This window comes from Lygodium microphyllum, chromosome 19, assembly GCF_053477565.2.
Source record: "Lygodium microphyllum isolate KBCC chromosome 19, Lygodium_microphyllum_v1.1.10, whole genome shotgun sequence".
Taxonomy (NCBI): Eukaryota; Viridiplantae; Streptophyta; class Polypodiopsida; order Schizaeales; family Lygodiaceae; genus Lygodium; species Lygodium microphyllum.
The window spans coordinates 21,011,682-21,038,080 of record NC_141153.1 but is presented as its reverse complement, the minus strand read 5'-3'; the positions used below and the strand labels follow the sequence as shown (position 1 = coordinate 21,038,080).

General features: G+C 40.5%; 1 protein-coding gene across 3 annotated transcripts in view; it reads right to left on the bottom strand.

The window, feature by feature from the left end:
* Positions 1-3,205: 3,205 nt before the first annotated feature.
* The window catches only part of LOC148019639 (hexosyltransferase GAUT11-like), a 64,707-nt gene continuing 41,513 nt past the window's right edge, over positions 3,206-26,399 (bottom strand). Inside the window, exon 2 of one of the 3 annotated variants that reach the window (XM_087699746.1) lies at positions 3,206-5,239. In XM_087699746.1, the coding sequence (XP_087555872.1) occupies positions 3,858-5,210 (1,353 nt within the window). In that variant the 5' untranslated portion in view covers positions 5,211-5,239 and the 3' untranslated portion in view covers positions 3,206-3,857. Of the gene's footprint in view, positions 5,328-26,399 lie in introns of all 3 variants that reach the window. The other 2 variants (XM_087699744.1, XM_087699745.1) reach the window with 2 other exon arrangements.

The window sequence follows — 26,399 nt, the reverse complement described above, 5'->3', positions numbered from 1 at the left end:
TAGAGAAAACAAGCAATTAATACATTTTCCTTCTTCCCCTATTTTTATATAGTTGGAATGTGATTAAGAATTAGTCCAATTCCTTACAAGGCCCTTTTGGCCCTAAAATTGGCCCTAATGAAGAGTGTCAAATATTACAAATACATTTCTTTCTTCAAAGGTTTCTTCTACAATAAATGGCTTCAAAAGTCATTATCATCAACACATTTGTGTATAAGAGTGCCATGATAAAACTAGAATGACTTGTCATATGCGTTGCCATTGATGTGTCTTTTTTCTTTGATTGTTTGGTAGCAATATGGAATTGGCTTGAATGGCAATGGTTCTATTCCAATTGGTCACAATTGTGACATAGTCTATGATCCACAGGTTATGAACTCTCATCAGAAGCTCAAATTGTTGTAGCTAGACAAGAATAACGAAGGATTCATTTATAAATCACCATATATTGGAACAAATCAATGCATGTTGATATTGCTTGCATTTATGAGCAAGCATTCACATCTTCAACCTCCCACTTGCTACTTTTCCACTTGGTTTCTTTCTTACTCCTCCAAGATTGGCTCATGCTGACAATTAGGTTCATTAGCTATAAGTATGATGTTTTTCTTTTGCAATCTTGAGTAAACTAGCATATCAACCTAATGCGACTATGTCTAAAGGACAAGTACATGAAGGCCAATATGATGTACACACACATCATGATTACACCTATATATCACTTGAGCTTCAAGCTAATCCCTATTTCTACCTATTCTTACACCTATTAAGACAACATATTTATTAGCTTTTGTGACTATTTGAAACAATGTTTGTGTCATTTTCTTATCAATATTTTCTTTAGATGACAAAGACAAGTGTATAACTAGCATAACAATAACATTTGATGCTTCATATGAATAAAAAAGCATTGCCATTAGTCCATGGTCCTATGAGATTTTGTCAAGTACAATCTAATAACCATAATATATATCCTCACTTCTAACTTTTTATATCCTTACAAACAAAAATTGTCAATTAAGCAAACCCTTGAGATTAAGTCACATTGTTTTTCCATTAACCAATTTTTATTATACTTCAACAAATTTAGAAAGAAGAGCAACATTTTTAATTTATGTACTTATCAATGAATGCTAATCATTTGAGCAAAAGTTATTGTAAAATAGTCCAACTATTTTAAAATTATCTATATAAAGGCATGCCTTTTGATAAGATTTAGCTTATCACTTATTTTTTGTTGGCATGTAGAACAAGTCTCTTGGTTGTCATGTTCAAAGTATTAGAGCTTTTATCAATATAGAACTAGCCACAACATACTAGCAATAAAATATTTGTAGGAATAACTAATGCCATAAAGTTGTAAATCACATTTAATGTAAAACTTCTAGGCCATTTAAGCTCATGTACACCTATGTAATCACATCTTTTGAGTCATTAAAAGTTTTTGTTATAAAGGGCTCATGCTAGAAGAGTAAACTAGAGCCAAGTTTGGATTTGAATATATAGTCATTCCTCACTGAAATCCAAATCATAACATTATAAGTGTCAAAATTCCTACCATCACTTTCAAAAAGGATCAACTTGAGCCAATACTAAAAGAGTTTATTGAATCACAATGTATGACTAACATATTAAGCCACCGTCACAAGTGGCAACTCAAATGGGCTTTTATAATGATATTTGTTACATGCTTAACATTATGACCCAAGTAGAGCACTCCAATATAAGAGGCAAAAGACTATGTTACCTTATGGCAAGGAAGAACCTTTGGGCTCCACTAGTCCATCCACACCTAGAACTAGAACCAAGGTAAAATCATTAATATATATATGGTAACCAAAACTTTAATTCCTAAGAGTATATATGAGCAAAACCATCAATATATGGGTAAATCCATCAATATATAGGTACCCAAAGCTTTAATTCTTCATTGAAAAATTACCCCTTAGTGACTCATTTTTACACTTGCTAAGAGCTGATTTAGTTTACTTTAAGTTCACTTTTGTTTTGGGAAGTGATGCATGTACATAGAGGCTTCGCTGAACAGAGCACAGCCTTGGGGATGCCATTCCAAAGCAACAGTGCTATTGATCCTAGGGCATAGTATAATGTTATTGATCCTAGAAAACAGTTTGCATTCCGCTATCTATAGATCCCAAGGGTATCATTGTTTTACTTCTTCAGACAACTTCAATGCGATCATGGTTTTGGAACTTAATCGGAATCTGATTGCTCCTCAATCGGTCAGTAGATTCTATTGCAAACAGATAGTTTGACTGCTCTAGAAACTATCTGCACATCATCGTTTTTTATCTTTATTAGAGCCTGCAATCAATAGTTGCCATCCATGCCATAGCCTCGAGCAACAGTTGCAACTTTGAGGACAGAAAGAGCCCTTCGGTCAGCAGTCAATATCAGTCTGTTGAGCTCCATCGTGAGATGGTCTGTTTGCAGTAGCAGACTCCATAATCCTAAGGATTGAGAAGTACCCATTGCAAGCATTCTATACTTGAGCTTGATTTGCACCACAAGGATTTAGGGATCCTTCATGCAAACCCAAATCCATACTTCGTAGATCCTGCGACAAGACATACCCTTTTCATTGATAGAAACTAAGAGCTTGTGGGTCTCCTCGACAGCTACAGGAGCCATCAGAACCTTTCTAACTTTGCCCTCGTTTCGATTCTAGTAATGGTATATTCAATTCTTTGATGACCCTCCATTCCCTCTGTCCAAGTAATATCACGGTTGCCAACGGGGTAGAAAAACAGTGAAAGGCTGAATTGACCCAATTATTGACACCATTTAAGACCCATGCATTCTGGGCGAACATGTCTCTAAAAGCAGACTGCACTGATGATGCAAAACTAGTTTCCTACAATGCATCCCATAAGCAAATGAAGGTTTTTTGTTGCATCGATGGTGTATTTAAGGAAATGCAGATGTGAGTGCCAGTGGGTACTGCTTAAACATTTAAGCAATCAGTTGCCAGTGCTTCAAGTGGATTCCCCAGTAACATGAATCGTTGAAAAGCAAACAAATTGTTTTTTCACCTGTGTTCCTTTCACCCTCCCCACAATACAGAAATAAACTCATATTAAGAAAATGCCTCAAACACAAACATTTCGCTTGACCCCTTGAAGAAAATGATCAAATCCAACATTTTGGTTCTTCAAATCATGCAAATCCAATCTCAGATAATAAATCTTGCTCGAGTTACACAGGTACTTGTTTTGTTGAATCTTATGGTTTTCCAAATAAGAAGCAGATTTGGAGACAAATATTACAAGCAGCAATGAATAATCCAGTGATGCACCGACTTTAATTGGACTGTCCAAGTTAATATCAATTTCACCCCAAGAACACAGTTGATTTTGGTTTTAAAAAATATACTAGTGTTCAATGGCAGTTCAATGTGTGAACTGATGGCCACTGCATTATTGCTATATCGTGTAATTAAAAAAATCTAGTCAAAGTCTAGCAAGGGCCAGTATACATCTCTCTCTGTGAGACTCATCAAAGACCCAATGTTTGAATACCATATGGGTCTCCATGACAAACTGCATGCATGTAGTAAACAGAATGAAAATGTTGAGGCTTCAAAGTATGCATGACTGCAATGGCTGTGAAGTTCTGAATGTTGCCATCGCACATGATGAGCTCAGTAAATCATGAAGTTTGCGCAGTCAACCTCCTCTAATGCCTAAAATAGTTCTTTTTGAGGTCATCTTTGCAACATAAAATACAATGGCAGCCACTGCAGGAAAAATAGCAGCACTTCTCTGCCGGTGCTAGCTCCAGAAAGCCCTAGTATGTGCTTACAGGTCCCTTGCAACCTCCAAAGAGCAGCCAGTGGTCTAATGAACATTGCATTGTTGAATCAGAGGATGAGAATAATTTACATACTTCTCCCAGATGGGCTTGTACCTACTCATAGCCAGTTTTAGCCATGGCTTCATATTTCCATTGTAGTGCACAACTGCCCCTCCTTCAATCACAAGTGGATCAACATTGGCATCATAACCTAAACCTAGCACATGCCATCCACGGTCCAAAGGTTCAGTCAAGCCATAGAACGTCAGAAGACCTGGGGGCAATGTCCCAAGCTTCCATAGGGTTCGGTCCACATTTTGTTCTTGCCAGTAATGATATCGATTGGTCACATTTGCTTTCCTCCAAGCTACAAGATCAAATACATTCATCCCAAAGGCCCAGCCACATGCATCTGGATCAAAATTTTCACGGATTTTTGGGTGAGAAAAGTTGAGGTATTTATGGTATCTATGGAAAGTCTCCAGGCAAGTCTCAACAGCACCATTCACATTCCCATTTAGATTGATAGAAAACAGCTCGGTTATGTCTCTTTGGACCACCACATCATCATCAAGGAAGACCACCTTTTTCAACTCAGGATAGACTTCAGGAATGTAAAAACGCAAGTGATTGAGCATAGACAAGTACTTGGGGTTACGGAACTTTAGTGCACTTTTATCTTGTGCCCCTTTGAAATAGTAGCTTTGAGTGTCTGCATCCTGCAGCTGCTTGAGAACAGGCACATAAGAGGCATTTAGCCATGTAAAGCTATCAATATTTTGCACCTCCACACTTGCACCCTTGAAATCAGTCATTCCAAACCAGGCTTGCATTGCTCCAAAATTCACTTGGTCAGTGACAAGATGAAATACCAGCTGATCTGGATGGTCTGCATTACAAACGGTGGAATTTACCACCACAGATGTTGCGAGCACATTATCAGAGAAAATACAGAAATGATACAAATTGTTGTCTGTAAGCTTGGCAGAGTGTCTTTGCCTTGAGACCCGATTCCGAAGGTCTGGATCTGTTGCCCATTCCATTGTCAGTCTATTTCCTAGGCAGTACAAACCTTTTGGAAGAGCCTCAGCAGCAAGCTGACCAAATGTGGTGCTCTGCAATGTAGCTGCATTGACCTTCTCTTCTAAAGCCTGAATCTGAGCTTTGAGCTTCATAATCATCGTTGCACTGTCATAGTGGAGTTCTTTAGCCTGGTATATAAGCAGTGAAAGCTTCCGCATTATGGGTTCAGCTTCCTCCAACGTCAAAGGGAAACCTCGAGTCGCCGACTTGGAGAGAAGTTCTTGACAAGCTCGAATTTGTGCACTCAACTCCCATGCAAATTCTAGGTTATTATTCTCCTTTGCCATCACCACATATGCCTTTGCTAAAGTCATTTGATCCCCAAGTTGCCTAGTTACAGAACCTGCACTAAGCATCTCTTCTGTTAAATTCAAAGTTTCAGCACTGCCTTGGCCACCAGATTTCGCAGTAAGAATCTGCATGGACAATGCCTGGAAATATTTATTAATCTGATATTGGCAAACCAAATAACTTTTCAGAAGCATCCCTCTATGAAAGCTGTCCAAGCAGGCACACGTACATGCCGAATATTTGACTAGCAGTTCTACCAAACCTTCCCTTATATGAAGTGAAATAGATCCTGTTCTAAGACATATGACGAGCCTGGTGTAAAGCTGAAAATATCCACCCAAAAGCAAACAGGTAAGCAAACTAGTGACAGCATTAACAACTGAAGGAACGAACTTCTCAGTACCTTTAACGGGATAGACATGGCAATCAAAATATGATAGCAAGTCTGTGATGCTAAGAGTCAATTGTAAGGCTTCATGTAGCTCGTGCTTTTGTAAGCATGGGCAAATAATCAAAGACATGGTGGTTCTCTTTGGATCACCTCAGCATGTCCAAAACTGTTAATTTTCCTCATATATGGAGCTTCAAGTAGAAAGTTGGTACACTAAGCTTCCCCAAACATGCTGCTTCTTGCTCTTAGTCAGACACCAAGGATTTAGCAAACCGCTAAACCTACACATTGACTGTAGGAAAACATGCTTACTGTTTGCAGCTTTTCACGAGTACTTACCTCTTTCTATGCATTGCATGAACTTTTCTTGCCTAGGGGGAAGGTTAGGGATCATTACAAAGCCAGGCAATGTTAGTACTGTACATATCAGGTAGAGATTGTGAGATAGATATAGAGCAACAGAAGCAAAACAGAGAAGCTGTTGTGTACACAATGGATTGAACAGAAAGACAAGAACAGATATAGAGCAACAGAAGCAAAACTATTATATACGCAATGAATTGAACAGAAAGACAAGGAGAGATGAACTTGGAGACAATCCGGAAAAAGAATTGGAAAGATGATTTCACAATATGATTTACCTGGAACCGGGCCTATTACAAAAGCATCCAACTCAATGTACTAAGCTTGTCCAAACAAATTCTCATCACACCCATCATATGTACAGCATTAACACCCTCTCTCATATCATGAGAGACAAGTAAAATCGCATATACAATGATGAAAAGACCCACCATAATACAACAATGACAATCAAAGAGGACAATGGATACCCCAAGCATTGGGTGACAAGCCTAATCAGAAAGAGTAAAAATAGATGAATCTCAACGCCTGTCAGGAACCAGCTGTGTGGAAAGCATATCATGACCATGGATTCCTCCCCTTTGGCCAAACCACCTGTAAAAATCAATCATAATTGCACGACTTAACACAAGATGAGAGAACCTAAAAAGGCAAAGTGACAGTTCATGGGAATTTACACAAGTATCTGCTTCAAGAGCCCAAGCATGTACCAGCATCATCACTTCAATTCCTCGAAGCTACCTCACAATCTGAACCAGGACAGCTTTTCACTAGACACTCATCCTTGATCATTGTTAAGCTGCAGCCTGCCACAAACACTCTGCATCACCAATCTCACAAACACTCCCATTCATCGGCTAGACTTCTCTTCACTGCTCCTCGTAGTAGGCACAAACAGGAGGAGAAGAAGATTGTGTTCGCTGATCACGATGGTCTAATCCGTGATGATGATTTCAGGCACCAAAAGTCTGTTCCTATTCCAACTTCAAAAACATGCAGCTGACTAGGTTTTTTCTTGTCGCAATTGAGCTCAACACTTTGTTTCATCACTTTTAATAAATAAAACTGTCTGACTTGATAAATGCCACAATCATAAAATGTTTTCTGTAAAAATGTAATGTTTTTGTGTCATTTCAACACGAATTACTGCCCGATCCTGCATGGCATCACCACTAGCCGTCTCGCCATGTTTCACTGGTGCTACACACACAACCCACCTCTCATGCAATCCTTTTCCCACATGGCTCTCTTGCCACATCATCCACCCCCACCCGTCCCATCGCCTACCTGACTTATGAGCATGTCATTTCTCTTTATGAGCTGCCACGATTCAGTCCTTGTACATGTTCAAAGAATCTTTATGAGCACATTGTTTCTCCTTATGAGCTGCCATGATTCAGTCCTTATGCATGTCCTTGTACATGATTCAGCCCTATTTTCTGGAATTTTTTTACGTCCAAGGCATTTTCCAGTTTTTGTGAATGGAAGGTGTTTGGGAAGAAATAGACTACCTTTAAGCAGTCAAGGGATTGGAGCCGACTTTGGAGGCAAGTTCCATTCCAAAGAGTTGGATAGACTTCGCAGGCAACATGGGATAAAGATGGAGCTCTCTCATACAAGCATATCATCTGAGAATGGTGGACTAAAGCAACAAATTTGAACCATGTTGAGATGGCATGTTCGATTTTGAAGCATCAAGGACTTTCTCATACCTTTGGGCTAAGGCAATTATTGGAATTGGCTATAGAGGAGAGAGAAATGAGAAACAATGAGTAGCGATAGTGAGAGCAGGTGTATTCACTACAGTGAAACAATTGAATGAAAGTACAACTAATGTCTAAGGTTGACCTAACCAACCTTCCACACACTAACCAAAGTTATTTTAACTAACTCTAGGACCTAGTGTCACCACATTAAAGTCCCAAGAGACAAGGTGTCCACACCACACTTTGCCGCTTAAATAAGTGTCCCCACACCACACGAATTACGTCGAGCAATACCCAAAATTGGCAATTTCTAATACCCCCCTACAATGCCAATGTGACGAAGTACAAGGATCATCAATCACCAAAGGGTAACAAGTTCAAGGACTTTTAGAAAGCCTCAAACTTCTCACATGGCAAAGCCTTGGTGAAAATGTTTGCAATATTTTCCAGTGTGGAACATACATCAAGCTAATCTCTCCTACATAAGATCTCTTTCTGATGTAATGGTAATGAATCTCAATGTGTTTCATGCGAGCATGAAACATAGGATTTCGTGCCTACAATAGTACTATTACACTCCGAGAGAATGGGTGTAGGACCCTCTAATAACATCTGTAGATCAGCTAACAATTTGTGCAACCATATACATTCTATTGTTGCTATGAAGGTTGCACTATACTCAACCTCACAAGACGAGGTAGCCTCTATAGGTTGTTTCTTGTTAAGCCATGAAATGCATGAACAGCCCAAAAAGAAACAATATCTGGCATGGCCAAAATTTGGGCCTAGACATGTATTTTCCAATTTTAACTCATTAATCTTGGCTAGAAATTAAGTCTAGATGTTTGCATAGGCAAGTTTGATGCTTGGCAATTGGCTAGCTTTGGGTGCCATGCAAGTCTATGTGAGACTTACTTTGGGATAGATCAAAGGGTGGGGATTGTAGTTATGGGTAGAGAGAGAGCTGTTGTAGCACCATGACAGCAAGGCAACCTCTCTTGAGGGTGATTTTAGAGCCTAAGGCAACTAAGTAACCCGATTTTCAACATCAAGAGAGGTTGGTACAGCAAGCAACAAGTACAAAGGATCAATTTGGAGTAGACGACAACTGGCATGTTGGTAGGTGAATGGGGTGGTCGACCTCTATCAACTCCCAAGACAACACCACAAGACAAGCCAAGAATCTCTCTTAACAAAAGTTTTGGAATCAGCACTGCAGAAGGCAAAACAAGGTTCCCTACATCACTTTCTTTCCATCCAAAGCTCACTCCAACCTTATAACAACTCAAATATTTTAATTTACAAGTCTCCTTATTTTTAGGAGTGGCCTACTACAAGTACTCCCGTTGCAAGAACCGCTTCTTCAACTAGTGCAGACTACTATAGGGACTACAAAGCTGCAAGCGACAAATTGCCTCTTTTAGTTCTACACATGTATTCCAATGTTAAAAACATATATTCCAGCATATTTTCCCCTGATAGAATACTACAAAGTTTCAAGATCCACTACAAGCACTACCATTGCAAGGACTATAGGTACCAAATTGCTTTTTATTCGAGGTTTGTATACCACCGTGAAAAAGCATGTATTTCAATATGCTCTTCTCTCATAAAGCACTACAAAGCTCTCAAGACCCATAGAACTTCAAGAGCTGCAAAATTCAGATTATCCGAGCATGAGACATAGCCACATGAAAACATCTTTCCTTTCCTAAAGAGACCTACAATTTTATTACTTCTGCTGCTGTAAATCCTTCGAACTTTCCACTAACTCAAGTCATATATTCAACCTTCGACAGTATTACACTATTCTCAACATACCAACCCTTCAATCACCAAAACTCTCATTCCCCTTCTCTAACTCGTGATAAACCTCTGATGCATGACATACACCAACAACACAGAGCGAAACAATCCTCTTACTGTCTCTCTCGCCGATAACACCACCTCCAACAAAGGACTGCACTCACCGTGCTTCCTACAACAGGAGAAAGGGAAAGAGATGCTAAGAGTGAACCCTTGATGTCATAGTCAGAGAATAGAGGAATTGCAATAGCAAACTTCATCCCACAATTCCATTCTTTAGCACATATCCATCAGCTCTCAAAACCACGCAAGCTTCAATCACCTATTTTAGGTCTCTTCTCTCACGTTGTACTTATTTTTTCACTTTTTAAACATCTCCCGCATTTTCCCTCTTTTCTAAGGTTCCTCCCCAATGCAAGGTGGCAAATATTCCGTGACACAGAAAAATTTCACTCAAGATCCAATTACCGCATCGGAACTATAAATCCTGTCAACAGGACTTCATTTCCTGCGGCAAGAACATCTTTCAAAACTAAGTGACCGAAATATGTGGCAAACATGCGAGTTACCACTTGAGACTCCCATTTGTTTTTGTTTTTGTTTTCTGAGCCAAGTTACCACTTGAGACTCGCATGTTTACCAGCTCCCATACTAACAACTTTTCTTCCATCCAAGCCTTTTCTATTGCTCCAATTGATCTGCTTATGTAAAACACAAGTCGCATCTAAGACATTCCCTTCTATTTTTGCATTAAAATAGCTCCAATAGCATTCTTTCTAATGCTGATGCTAATGAAAAAAGGTTCATCCCAATTTGGGGACATAAGAACCGGCAAAGTACTCAACTTCTCCTTTATCTGTAGAAATATATCTTCTTTAGTTCATATCCAAACTAAAGGATCTTTTTGAATTGCTTTCTATAAAGATGATATATAATCAGCTAGCATATGAAAAGACCTTGATAGATACCTTAGTTTTTGAACAAAGCTCGTTAATTCCTTTACATTGTTTTGTGAATCCATAAGAAGTAAACCCTCAACTTTATTAGGTTCAAGTGAAATGCCATTAGGAGATATTTCATGACCCAAGAGTATCACTTTACCCGTTGCTATCTTGCATTTGTAAAGATTTAATTGTCCTCCATCTTGATCCAGTTTGTAAACAACCTCATCAAGATTTTCAGCATGCAAAGAGTTTAGAGCTATATATGCAAAAGTCATCCATAAACACTCGCAAGGATTTACCATGAAAGGAGCAAGCACCAATTAACCCATCTTTGAAAGCTGCATATAAATTCATCAAACCAAAATGCATTACCCTATAGCAAAAACATCTCCGGGGAGTAGTGAATGCTCTCTTTTTCTTATCCCCTCTGCTATTTTGATTTGGAAGTATCCAAAATACCCATCACATATACTATAAAGCTCATGACCTGCTACTTGATCCAAAATCAAATCTTGCAATAGAAAAGGATAGTAATCCCTTTTGGTCGCAACATTAAGAGGCTTAAAATCAATGCATACTCTCCATTTTTCATTCTTCTTTTGTCTAATTACAACAAGAGATACCCATTCTGCATCGTCAATATGGTAAATAAACCCTGCATGCAATAATTTTTAAACTTCAGCCCTAAGTACACTTTCTAGAATGGTACCAAGTCTTCTTAGCTTCTCAGCTCTTGGTTTATTTCATTCTTTCAATTTGATGTGATACACAATGCTACTAGTACCTCTCAACTGAAAATATTCAGCAACAAATAGCTTTGGGTATTTTTAACAGACGGTCGAATATTTAGCTATTACACCATCAGTCAAATCATTTCCCAACATGTTTATCAACTTAGATAACCCAGCCATCATTTCCTACTACTAGTTACACATTTCCTTCTATGGGTCATTCATTTCCTACTGCACATTATGCACGTCCTACGCAAGATTTACTATTTTCTTCTTTTTTTTTGGACTCTAAATTGACAGCCCAAAAAGGTCAACATTGTTTAAAAAATGACAAAAGAGACCAAAGAGACAATAGGTTGCGAGGAGAAATACAAAGTGTGTACGGCAAACATTGAGAGAGAAGAGAAACTCAAAAAAACAAGAAGAACACAGTGATGATGCACTAAATCATGCTATGGGAGATAAGCTCATACAAGAGAGCCAAAGCTCAAAAAGATAACTGCATTATCCTGTCTGAATCAGATGGCAACACCCATGGGGAATCTACACAGTGAAGGGAGCGAAACGCAATCCTCCAAGCAGTGGCCTATTGAAGTAATCATTAAAAGGTAAAGGAAGGCTATTGAGGGAGCAAACCACTATCCTATGATGCCATTGGAGATGAAGAGGATGACCATCAGCTATCAAGGGAGTGAACCGCAATCCTCAAATGCCAAGGAGTAGCCTCAATAGCAAAACGCAATTCCTAGAGTGTGTTCAAGCTGTCAAACACAGGGAGAGCAGCCCAATCTAAAAACTCATGGATGACGGACTCCGAATCATCTAATGACGAAGGAAGTGCCGCCGATCATGCCAAAGAAGGTATCCGGGGTGTCGAAGATGGCGAAGAACTCCTACAGGTGGCCTCTCAAACTTAAGTAGTTGAGAACAGGGAAAGGTAAGGCTCAAGCTAAGCCAAGGGTGGGCAACAATCATTGTCTCTTAATGGACCAAACTGCAAAGTCTAATAATGGAAAGTGTCGAACAGCTACTATCCCGAGAAAGCGCAAATTGCCGAGGGAATGGTATCCAATAATCATTGTCTCTCAGTTCAGCAAGGAGTGGGGGGGGGTAGGCCAATGTAGAAACACTGTCTCGCAATGGATCAAACTATGAAGTCAAAGTAATGGAAGGTGTCAAACATCCACTATCTTGCAAAGAAGCGAACTATCGAGGGGACGATATCCAACAATCACTGTCTCTTAGTGGAGCGAGGACTGTAGAACCACGGGTTATCAAGGTGGCATTCCAATGATGCTGAAAGAGGAGCACTCAATGGTCTATCCATCTATCTATGGAAAAGTCATAGCATCAGAGTGTCAACATGTAAAAGGAAGGCTGGGTGGGAGAGGAAAAGAAGGGTATCTCTATCTCCTAGTGATGAAGCGAAAATGAAGGGGAAAATCAATACAAGATGCCAAATTTGCAACCTGTCTTTGCCATCTCTAATGTAGAGGATCTTCGTGGCTCACTAAGCCCTCTAGCTCTGATATCATGTCAAAAAAAATGACAAAGAGACCAAAGAGACATTAGGGTTTGCGAGAGGAGAAACATAGTGTGTGTATGGCAAACAGTGAGAGAAAAAAGAAACTCAAAAACGCAAGAACACAATGATGATACACTAAATCATGCTATGAGAAGAAAAGCTAATATGACAAAGCAGAAGCTTTGAAGATAACTACATTGTCCTATTTGAATCACGCGGCAGCACCATGAGTGCCTGGCAGTAGATGCATATACTTCGGCAGTGTAGGGAGTAAAGATCCATGTCACCAAACATCCGTGGGGGCTCCAATGATGCCAGAAGAGGAGCACCCAATGGTTTTTCCATTTGCCTATGGAGAAGTCATAGCATCGGAGTGTCAACCTATAAAAGGAAGGGTGGATAGGAGAGGAAGAGAAGGGTATCTTTGTCTCCTAGTGATGCAGCAGAAATGAGGGGGGAAATCAATACATAATGCCAAATCTGCAACCTGTCTTTGCCTTCTCTAATGCAAATGATATTCGTGGCTCATTAAGCTCCTCTAGCTCTAATATCATGTCAAAAAAATGACGAAGAGACCAGAGAGGCAGTAGGGTTTGTGGGGAGAAACACAAAGTGTATATGACAAACACTAAGAGAGAAAAGAGACTCAGAAACCCAAGAAGAACACAGTGATGATGTGTTGAATCATGCTATGAGAAGAAAAGCTAATACAACGAAGCCATAACTACAATGTCTTGTCTAAATCAGGTAGCAACACTTGTGGGAAATCTACACAATGAAGGGAGCAAAACACAATCCTTCGAGTAGTGGGCTATCGAAGCAATTACTAGAAGGGTTATGAGTAGGTTCGTCCAAATAGAGTTCCAATTGGCCTCTATATCAATCTTGTCTTGATCTCATACCAATCAACCATGGTTGTCCCAAAATGAGAGGATATGCCTCTAACTTCACAAGCATATCATGAGAGTCCAAGCATACCCTCTAACCTCCAATATTAATCTCCAAGTTTTCAATAACTCCCAAATACTTTACCTTTGAGCTATTAGCCATTTTAATCTTAAACATTGACTTCCCTGTCATTTTAAGCTGCATTTGTAGCATTGTCTCTTCAATGATTATATAGACTTGTGTGCCACCATCTACATAAACTTGATCAACTTTCCTTTCATATATCCATGCATTCATAACATATATACTACCTTTCACATTTGACAAGCATACAATCCCCACATGCTCAGCTCTGGTCCTCCCTTTTCTTATACTAACTAGCCCATGCCATTGTCTCCTTAAATAAACTCATTTGCAACAATTAACTATATGTAACATCAACCTTTTTACTTTTTAAATCCTCAAGTAGGTTAAGAAACCTGATTGACTCCCAAAGCAAAATCCCCTTTGAATTTTCCTTCTTTGTCTAGTCTTCTTGCTAGTCTCTAACTCATCTCCAACTTGTTTGTTTTCCTTTCTTAATTCTTGTTGTCCATTGAGCTTCAATTTCAGTATCTCTCTCTCTAGCTCTCTTGTTACTAGAATATCCGCATTTTTCCCATCATCAAACATGCTACTTTCAGTTAGATTCATGCCAGATGAACCTTCATCAAGTCTTCTTTCCAACTCTTGCTTAGCAAGTTTAGGTTGTCGTTGTTCCTATTGTGGTCTAACACCTTGCTTAACATTCTGTTATGGCATGGGATACATCTCCCCTCCTATTCATCTTGGATATGGACAATCAAGGGCAATATATCCTCTTTCCCTGCAATTGAAGCATTCAAAGTTCCCCCACCTGTTCCTTGGAGGTTCTCTAAATCCTAGTCATAGTGAAAGTTGCCTTGCTTGCAACATATTCGTGTTTAAATTCAAATTTGCCAATTGCTCCTGCAATTTCTGAATTACATAATCATCAAGCTTCCTATAACCTTGTATACCATTTTTAGGTCTTTCAAATACCCTAGGAAGATTTATGGCTTTCTGTCATGCATTTTCTACAGCACTATCAACCATGTTGAGCGTTTAAATTGCACTTGCAAGAATACTTCTCGATTGTTTCAACCTTATCTACAACTTCCTCGGCTTGTCCTTAGCTATTTTAGTTGCACCTTCAAATGAGTAAAGGTCTTTTATTAAGATCTTTTCTCTAATTTTAAGTTTGAGCAAAGAAACAAATTTATCATTTTTTAGGAACATGACTAGAGTATGCTCCATACCCCCTGTAGCCTCTATCCATCTCTCTTCAAACCTAGCAACAAATTTAGATACTTCCTCATTCTCATCTTGAAACATTCTTTCCAAATATTTTCATAGACTTTTAAGAGATTTCCTTGCTGCAAACTTGGTAATAAACCCAATTCTAACTTCATTCCAATTTGCCTTTGTTTTCTCATTCAATGAATCCCACCACAATCTTGCAAAACCTTCAACATGTCAAAGCTTATCGATATTAGTGTCTCTACGATCCTTGTAGGCCATCCATCCCAATTTCCTAATAAATTTATTTGCATACTCATTTTCAGTGCTTGAGTTTGTGTACAAGTTAGTTTCCAAACATTACACTTCCCAACTGATATGATCAACAAGAGATCCTCAATGGGGGCACCAATCTATGGTAGGTTAATTGGGTTGTCAACCTCTATCGACTCCCAGACAACACCACGAGACAAAAGCCAAGAATCTCTCTTAACAAAAAATTTTGAATCAATACCGTAGAAGGCAAAACAAGGTTCCCTACATCACTTTCTTTCCATACAAAGCTCAATCCAACCTTATAACAACATAAATATTACAAAGCCACAGCCAACAAATTGTCTCTTTAGTTCTACACTTGTATTTTAGCATAGAAAACATATATTTCAACATACTTCCCCTGATAAAACACTACAAAGTTTCAAGATCCAATGCAGGTACTGGCGTTGCAAGGACTACGGGTACTAAATTGCTTTTTATTCCACATCTGTATACCACCGTGAAAAAGCATGCATTTCAATATACTCTTCTCTAATAGAGCACAACAAAGCTCGCAAGATCCATAGAACTTCAAAAGCTACAAAATTCAAAGTATGCGAGCATGAGCCATAGCTATCAGAGTGAAGCAATGCAGAAGCGAATGACCAAGACAAAGAGTGAACAAAGAGAGAAGAGAGATAGAAAAAGAGGCAGTGAAACGCAGAAAATCTACAGTGAAGAATGTTGTATAAAAATGCACAATTATACACAGGTGCAAAGAGAATATCTGTGTATGTCTCCACCTCGAAGATCTCGTCTCCGTCAACCCCAAGGGTAGTCTCCACGGTCTGCAGCTTGAAATCTGTGGGACACAACTAATTGAGTCTGCTAGAGACAATGTTGAGATAAAGGTCCTTTATTTACGTCCATGTATTATACATGTGTATTATTTAGTTTTACAATTGAATGCACCCTTATGTGCCCTAAGTATAAATACATTTTATTCTTTGTGTACCAACACATTGTTTGTACACCCAAATCATATCGTACTCTCTCTCTCCTTCAGCTACAGCACACTCAACAATTAGTATTAGAGCTTACGGTACAAGAACGACAGGTCGTGCAGACAACTCGCGAACATGTCGAGACGGGTAAATAGAAGGCCTATTCAGCACAAGTCGTGCTGAAGACACTCACAGGCTCTCAGCCCAAACAACACGCAGGCAGCATGTGGCAAGTCTAGCGAGTGACCAGCGTGGAGGTGCTGTCCATGGTGATAGGGTGTGAAGGCGCCGTCCAAAACCAAGTGACCTGACGACGGGTCCAATGGGGAACTAGCGTGCGTGGCAACTGGGCAGCAAGATCCAGCAAACGCAACGAAACCAAGCGGCGACCAACATGACGGTCGATGAGGTGGGCAGCTGACCAGATGCACATTCGTGTTAGAAATTGAAGACATTGTGTGTGTTGACCTTAGTTAAATCGGGGATTTTGCCAAATTTGTCGGAGTTTTGCTCACCTGAGTAAAATTTATTGACATTGGACCCGAAAAAATTGGGGCTTTTCATGTATTGATGAAGTTTTGCTCAGCTGGGTCAGATTGGCTGACATTTATGCACTGTTGGACCTGGAATTTTTGGATTTTGCGCAGATTTTGGTAAATTTCTACAACATTTGCCCATGTGGTGGCTGGTTTATGTAAAAACAACAAAGATTTATTTCTGTTTGGGTAAGAACAGCAGTGTATTTGCTGGTTCAGCTTGTGCTCTTACATGTCAATGCATTTACTCTTGTGTTCATGGTAAAAATGGCTGCAACTTCTTCCAATTCTGACATTAAGAGTTTGATGGAAATCAAACATTTGATGGTCAAGGCTTTGACCTTTGGAAAGACCGTATGCACGGCATATTATTCTTAAAGGATTATGAGGATGCTTTGCAGAAAGATAAACCCGCACAAATGTCTAATGCAGATTAGGCCAAAGTCAACAAAAAGGTTGTGGCTTATATAAAGATGGGTGTCACTGATGACATTTTGACAGACATTAAGGGCTTAGATACTAGTTATGCAATATGGGAGAAGTTGAAAACTACCTATGAGATCACCACACCTGTTAATCGGTGCATTTAATGCGCAAGCTAGTGACTATGCGACTGGATGAGTCCAAGCCTACAACTGAGCACTTGAGTGCATTTACTAGTATTTTAAATCAGTTCAAGGATGCTAATTTGGATTTTGATTATAAGTTGAGGGCGATCTTTCTGATCATGACATTGCCTGATTCTTGGGAGACCTTGGTGGTTTCTCTCAGTAATAACCCTGATCTCTCATATGATGGTGTGAGGGGTTCAATCTTGAATGAAGAAATTAGACCTAAGTCTAGTGAAGAAGGCACAACTCAACTTATAATATTGGAGGTAGGGCTGAAAAGAAAAATGCAAATGATGGACAGAGAAGCAGAAGCAAGAGCAAAGGAAAGGAAAAAAGTGATATTACTTGCTATCAGTGTGGTCGGAAGGGCCACAAGAAGCCTGACTGCAGATACTACAAGAAGGAACAAGAGAGAAAGAAGAATGCAGGAGACAAAAAGATGAAAGAGAATAAGACAAATGCATCTAAGGCAGCCAAAGGCAAGGAAAAGACTAATGTGGCCTCCAGTGTAGTTACAGAGGAGCTCTCAAATGCAGAGGCTAATGTATTATGTGCAGTTGATTATGATGCCCTTGTATGTCACATGCAGGATATGTAGATTACCAAGGCTGATGTGATTGATGCACTTTTGTCAATTGATGATGGTGTCACTCAGACTTGGATTGTAGACTCTGGTGCCTCTTTCCATGTCACTCCTTGCTTGGAGTGTTTTGCTATGTTCAATGCACGCAATTATGGAAAAGTGTATCTTGGAAATAACCATACTTGGAGCATTGATGGGATAGGCATTGTACACTTGTCTTTAGATAATGGACAAGAGCTTTTATTGAAAGATATCAGATATGTGCCTGGCATCAAGAAGAGTTTACTGTCTGTTGGTCAGCTTGACTTGCATGGTTACACTACACTGTTTGGTGGTGGTTTGTGAAAATTGAAAAAGGGTTCCATGCTGATTGCAAAAGGAACCAAGAAGGGCACTTTGTATTGTCTACACTGTAAAGCTTTGAATGGCAAGTTTCTTGCAATTGCTGAAATTGGTTGTCAGTAGGAGTTGTAGCACAAGAGCTTAGGCCATATGAGCCAGAAAGAACTTGATGTTCTTACCTAGAGGATTGATGGAAAAGGCTCTAAACTTGACTTTTGTAATAACTGTCAATTTGGAAAGCAAATGAAAATTTCATTTTACTCAGGTGTCTCCCGAAAGTCCAATGTCTTGGACTTAGTGCATTCTAATGTATGTAGTATGCCCGTGAAATCGTTGGGTCACGGGTGGTGCTACATATTTTGTCTCTTTTATTGATGATTGTTCCAAGAAGATTTGGGTTTATCTATTGAAAAAGAAAAGTGGAGTGTTTGCTTTTTTTAAAACTTTTCGTGCATTTGTAACCACTCACACAGGTAAAAAGCTGAAATGCTTGAGTACTGATAATGGGGGTGAGTTCACATCTACTGAGTTTAAGTCTTTTTGTGACTTGCATGGAATCAAGAGGGAGCTTACAGCTCCTTACAATCCTTCTTCAAATGGAGTGGCTAAAAGATACAATAGGACTTTATGTGAAAGAGTGCGGTGCATGCTATCCACTGCTAATCTCCCTCGTGAATTTTGGGAAGAGGCACTTAAAACTACGGTTCATATTTGCAACCACTCTCCAAACAGGTCCTTAAATAATGGCATCCCCGAGGAGGTTTGGTCTAGCAAATCCGCCTCATATGACCATTTACGAATATTTATTTGTTATGCTTTTGTGCATGTTAGAGATGAGCTGAGAAATAAACTTGACCCAAAATCCACCAAAGGCATTTTCATGGGCTACGATGATGAGGGTGAATTTGGCTATAGAGTGTGGTTACCACAATCCAAGAAGATTGTTCGCAACCGTAATGTTGTGTTTAATGAGGCAAAGTTGCTGAAAAGTACTTTGGCTTCTAATAAAGACATGAAAAAGGTCAAATTTCAGAATTTGCAGCCGCCTATCACTTCAAATGATAAGCCTCATGATGCTGTACCACAGGCTCAAACTGATGATCAGCCGGTTATTTTTGAGCCAGATGATGATGGACAGCAAATAGAAGCACCAGAAGGTCATGGACAGCACGATAGACTTGCTGATTATGAAAATGCAGGTGCTAGAAATGAAAATGAAGGCGCTGTACAGCATGAACAACATACTGAAAATGGCTTACAGCAGCCAATAAATGCTGAAAATAACATACCTCCAGATGTAGATCCAATTCCTAAAAATGTAGATCATTGGGTACACAAGTCTACACGCTTAAGAAGGCAGCCACATAGGTATGACCCCTCTTTGCACTATATGATGCTTACAGATGAGGGTGAGCCTCTTACATATAAAGAGGCCAAGTCATGCAAATTCAACAATAAGTGGGACCTGGCTTTGCAAGAAGAGATTAAATCTCTATATGCTAATGATACTTGGGATCTTGTACCATTGCCCAAAGGAAGAAAGCCTCTTCCAAACAAATGGGTTTACAAAGTAAAGACAATTGAGGAGAAACCCAAGTACAAAGCAAGACTGGTTGCCAAAGGGTATGCACAGAAGAAAGGGATTGACTTCCAAGAGGTCTTCTCACCTGTTGTGAAGATGACCACTCTACATGTTCTTTTTGCTCTCACTATTGTATTGGATTTAGAGCTATACCAAATGGATGTGAAAACACCTTTTCTGCACGGTGGCATTGATGAGGAAATCTACATGAAACAGCCCGAGGGCTTTGTAGTTCCTAGAAAAGAGTAGTTGGTGTGTAAACTAAAACACGGCTTATATGGCCTAAAGCAAGCACCACGGCATTCATACAAAAAGTTTGATACTTTCATGCTTTTTCATGGGTTTACACACAGCCATGCAAATCATTGTTTGTACATGAAAAAGGATACAGATGGCAACTCCGCCATACTTGTTTTGTATGTGGATGATATGTTGCTAGCTGGGAAAAGAAAGACTAGCTTGGATGCTCTCAAAGATCAACTGAAATCAGCTTTCTCCATGAAAGATTTGGAAAATGCAGAGCATATATTGGGCATGAGGATTCGCACGAATAGAATGCAAAAATTGTTGTTCTTATCTCGAGAAAAGTACATTGAAAAGATACTGGACAAATGTTGTGTATCTGGCTAAGAATGCCATGTATCATTCACGGACAAAGCATATAGATGTGCGATATCACTTTATCAGACAGATCTAATCACCTTAATTAAGATCAAAACATAGGGCAACCTTGCAGATGTTCTCACAAAAAATCTAAGCAAGGCTCAACATGAGCATTGCATACGGCTAGTGGGAGTTGGTTAGAGGTTCACTTTGAACCTTTAAGTGGGAGGTGGTTGGGATAAAGGTCCTTTATTTACCTCCGTGTATTGTACACGTGTATTATTTAGTTATACATGTGAATGCACCCTTACGTGCCCCAAGTATAAATACATTTTATTCTTTGTGTACCAACACATTGTTGGTACACCCAAATCATATCGTTCTGTCTCTCTCTCTCTCTACCTCTCTCTCACCTGCTCACTCCTTCAACTGCCAACATACTCTCAACAAGCAAAGCCTATAAATAGGCTGAAAATAATGGCCAAAAGAATATAGGTTGGTTGCAATTAATGCAGCCCACTGCTGCAATCCAACTACAAGCCACGTGGCACCTAGCTGATTGCCTGCCACATGGCGCCTGCCTGTTCGAGAAATGACTCGCTAACACCCCCTCTCCGATCCTCGAAACGACAGAAGGCTAAGGAATCTAGAGTGTTATCGAGTAAATCTTGGGGGAGCGCCTTGGTAAACAAATCTGCAAGATTGTCCTTTGTCTTGCAATAGACGAGGGTAATGGTCGCATCCAAAAGCTTCTCCATCAAAACATAGGGCAACCTTGCAGATGTTCTCACAAAAAGTCTAAGCAAGGCTCAACATGAGCATTGCATACAACTAGTGGGAGTTGGTTAGAGGTTCACTTCGGACCTTTAAGTGGGAGGTGGTTGGGATAAAGGTCCTTTATTTACCTCCGTGTATTGTACACGTGTATTATTTAGTTATACATGTGAATGCACCCTTATGTGCCCCAAGTATAAATACATTTAATTCTTTGTGTACCAACACATTGTTGGTACACCCAAATCATATCGTTCTCTTTTCTTTTGCGTAAAAGATAATTGTATTAATTATGAAAAAAATACAAGATTACTTGATTACAAGATACATGATGACACTAAGCCATCATGTTAAGAGGTTCTAGTACTACGAGTTACAAAGTCATGGCAAAGACGCGGAGGAAATTGCCATATGCCAGGGACGTAAGTGTGAGAAATGCAGAATCTAGAGCATGGCAGTGAGTTATGGTGGATGAAAGGAGAAGTGTGGACTCATGATAAAGAAGATAAAGACATTGTTTGTTACACAAGTGAATTAGGTTCCAAGATTGAGACTTGGACTCATAAACACAATCTTGTGTATGTGGACAATGACATTGACACTTCACTGAAAAGAAAAGAGTACTCTCATTGCATTAAGAAAAGGAAGCAAGTACAATGCTTTATAGGAAAGGAGGAAACTGCAGTAGGCACCATTGTGCATATGGGATAGGTTAGCCTGCATGTCCTTGGCCCTGAAGCTCCATACAAAGAGGCTGTTTAGTGAGTGTGATTGCTGAATCTCAACACCCCTCCTCAATCACAACTAGAAAGGCACAAAGTGTGTAGAGGCTGTAATGAGAACCACCTGCAAAGTGTGGACACACCACAAACATGGTAGACACCAGAGGCTGTTGCAGAAAAGGCTAAGTGTGGACATCAAAACATGATGGACATCCAGAGGCTGTAACAGGGGCCTCACAAAGTGTACAGGGACTGTAATGCCAAGTTACATAAGGAGTTTACAAAGCTTATGGCAGGAAGCATTAGGGCAAGGAAGTACAAGGCTTTTAAAACAGTCTATCAGAGTTATGAGAGTAGAAGGACTGATGAGTCTTGTCCTTCCGATCCTGGTGGTCTTCATCTTCATCTTCTTCTTCCTTTGCTCCATTTTCTTCTTCTTCTTTGACTGTGACTAGATAGGCCTTTTGGAATCTCTTTCTTGCGTGGCAGAACTTCTCGGTGTGTCCGGTCCTTTTGCAGAAGTCACAGAAGAGCTGATCCTTCTTGCCTTTGTACCTGTTGCCAACATATAATGCATGCTCATCTCTAGAGGTACTTGCTTCTTCCTTAGTTTTTAGCTTTTTTTCCTCTTCTAACAGTGATGCCTGGATATCAACAAGTTCAGGATTTGGCATGTTGATTAAAGTTGTTGATACATTATTATATTCAGGAGGCAAACTCTTAAGTAGAACACCGATGCAAATATCTTCATTCATTTTAATGTTGATTCCTGCAAGTTGGGTTAGAAGTCCTTCCATGTAATTGAGATGTGTGGCAAGTGATGTGCTGGACTTCATTTCAAGCCTGAAGAACTCAATCAGGAGACCATACTTTGATGATTTAGACTGTGCACCGAACAAGGTGTCAAGTCTTTTCCATGTATCCTGTGAGGTCTCACAGTTATCCACATGGTGGATATAACTATCGTCTAGCTCCAGTTTGATAATGGCTTGGGCTCTATCATCATTCTTTTGCCAAGTAGTTGCAAGGTCCGTGTCCCGAGGTTTCTTCTCTTTGCCATTTGTGATGGCCCAGAGACCCTTTTTCATCAAGATGAGCTTAATACAGGTTTGCTAGGTGTGAAACCCGACTCCTTTGAATCGAGCATTTGGAGAGTCTTTTCCCATGTTGAGGTTGCAAGATCAGCAGCAAATCAACACCAGAATTCTGAGATTTTATCAATAGAAGAGCAGAATGCAGTGTGTCAAGAGACACAGTTAGTGACAGTGTGAAAACACACTATGTCAGTGTTGATGTTGAGCTTGATTCTTCTTGTTCGGGATCGTTTGGTCGTTCTTCAATCTTCTCAGGTCCTTCCCCTCCTTGATTTGATGCTAGGTCAATGGATTAGAGTGACAGAGGCTTGGGTTGAGTGTCAGGAGAGAGAAAATGAAAGAAAAATGAGTTTTAGGAGATTTTGGCTATGGTGGAATTAGGGTTTCTGAGACAGGGGTCTGGTTTTTCTCAAATTGCAAGAGCTATACTTGATCATTTTCAAAAAATTTTACATGTCTAGGAAGCTTACTTCATGGGCTATCAAAGCCCCATGATAATCGATTAGATTGCAGGCAGTACGGCGCGCGCAGACAGCTCGATCAGACACGGCATGATTCAGGACAGCAATGACGAATTTCCGTAATGCCAGGGTCAGGGCGCAGCAATGTGGTCGATTGATGTGCCAAGGTGAAGCGCCTTAAGTAGGAGAACAATCCCCTAGAAGGAATCAGGAGCTGAAGTGGCCTGGTTGAGAAGTTATGGAAGCTCCAAGTGAGGTAGGTCTTGTCTGGCTATGGCAGACACAAAGCAGAGATTGAGAATTTTCACAATGCTGAGCTTCAGATAGCCAAATGTCATGGATTGATGTGATACAGGGAAGCTTTGTGAGTTGGGGAATACTTTTCTAGAAGGAAGCTCCAAGAGATTTGACTTGTGGAGTGAGATATAAGCAGCTCAATCTGACAGGGTGCTGCTGGCTATGGCTGCCATGGAAGCTTCAGTGTGGATAGAGTTGGGAGATGAAGTCATGGGATGGAACTAAGCTGACCAGAGATTAACATGAGCTGAGAGAGAGCAGAGGAGAGCTAAGCTGAGCTGAGCCATGCCCGACTGGGCTCTGATACCATGTGAGAAATGCGGAATCTAGAGCATGGCAGTGAGTTATGGTGGATGAAAGGAGAAGTGTGGACTCATGATGAAGAAGATAAAGACACTCTTTGTTACACAAGTGAATTAGGTTCCAAGATTGAGACTTGGACTCATAAACACAATCTTGTGTATGTGGACAATGACATTGACACTTCACTGAAAAGAAAAGAGTACTCTCATTGCATTAAGAAAAGGAAGCAAGTACAATGCTTTATAGGAAAGTAGGAAACTGCAGTAGGCACCATTGTGCATATGGGATAGGTTAGCCTGCATGTCCTTGGCCCTGAAGCTCCATACAAAGAGGCTGTTTAGTGAGTGTGATTGCTGAATCTCAACAGTAAGTCCTCCCTAGAGAGCATATTAGAATGCTGGAGAAGATCTAGCTGCCAATACAAGAGGCCCTTAAGCCTAGCAATATGCCGTTGAACATTATAGGCAGAATCAAAAAGAAAAGCATTCCGAATGGTCCAGTTATGCCAACAGCCCCAATATCGAAGAAAGTGATACACGAGCTTCATATGTGGCTGTGCCGGAGTGGGGTATTTGGGCTGCCCAAAAACCCAATCAAAGGGGCGTAGCGAGAAACCAACCACCGCTCGCCAAACGGCTGACAATAATAACCAGACTTTTTTAGCGATGGGGCAAGAAATAAATCGGTTCCGAGCAGATTCCACAGTAGTGGGCAAAAGAAACAGTTGCCGTTGGAGATTCGTCGCTTGGAAAGAGCTAAAGCAAGCGGAAGACCACCAATCATCACTCTCCAAAGAAAGACCTTATATTTGAAGGGTGTCTTGTTCAACCAGCCCTCCATCACAGTTGCCCTCCACCAGGACCGGGATTTACACAATCCCCATAGAGTATTCGCTTTAGTAACCAGCCATTGATGATCTTTAATCAGAAGATGATACACCAAGTTAGCAGAAGCTTTGCTTAAATTCAGCCGGCCTTTGAAGTCCCAATCCTGCCAGGGATGATCCGAAGCAAGGGTAGGAAAGGGTTGTCTGCTCTGGAGCACCATCAAAAGTTGTTCCCATAAATGCCTATATCCACGAGGGATCCTGAAAAGCCTCCTAGCTGTACGAAACGATATTAGCACATTGCGACTAGCAAGGGTGGCATCCGTGACTGAAGATAAGCCCAAACATGCCATCAGGTTGAATTGTGGTCTAAGCTCGTGTTTACCTTCCCATGAAAGTAACCGTGAGACTACCAGCAATTCCAATTGAAAAGAATTAGTAGCTAAGCGATCCTCCGCTGGATGCCACTGAGCCTTCTGGAGGACCAGTTTCCAAGAACATACCAAATGAGTAAGCAGCAATGAAGAAGAGCTGGAGAACCGCAAATCAGCATTAAGAACATACCACCAAGAACTCCGGATTTGGGTATTGCCATGCAGAAGCCCATGATCCTCAAGGAAATAACGGGCTATAACGACCCACGGATGATGATCCGAGCACATGGCGCGGAAAAGAGACCAACGGAGTGCCAGCATGTGACTTTGGGCATCTAAAATGGCCCCTCCACCCATGCGTTTGGGGGTACACGCATGCGACCAAGAAATCCAAGAAATACCTACATGCAAGGAATCTTCTTCCATAGCATGAAACGAATAGACTGAGTAAAAGCATTCAGAGTCGTAGTAGTCCAGGGCAGCAATGGCAAGAAATATGTGAGCATTGGCAACATAATTGTCTAGGCTACTTTGAGGCGAACATGTAAGGGCCAAGCCTGAGACTTCCAATACAGAAACTTAGCCGCCACTTTCTGAGAAATCCACTGCAGAGGCTGCTTTGGGGGAACATCAACACCCAAAGGGTACCCAAGATGCCTGACAATGGAGCCACGAGGAACAACCATACCCTGCCAATCCAAGGACTGCAAATCCGACTCTGTGTAGCTAAGAATGGCTGATTTGAACGCATTGATGCGAAGGCCGGACGCCTGACCAAAGAGAGCCCAAACATCCAATGCTTTTCAAAGGTTATCCTTGTCCGCACACAAAATCATAAAGCTGTCATCAGCCAAGGATTGACTAATGAAGTGTTGTCCAGAAGGAAGCGACAATCCAACCAACGGAGTAGAAGCTGCCATATGAGATAACATCGAAAGAACTGGATGAGTTGCAAGGGCAAAGAAGAGAGGGCTCAAAGGGCACCCCTGTCTAACAGAGCGGGCAAGGACAAATGGCTCAGTAACACCTCCATTCAGCATGACTCGCGAAGACGCCGCAACACTGATGGTGTAGATTAGACGAGACATCCGAGCACCAAAGCCCATAGCAGACATAAGTTCAGCAACGAAAGACCAATCCAGATAGTCAAAAGCCTTTTCCAGGTCCAATTGAATCAGTACGACCTCCTGATTAG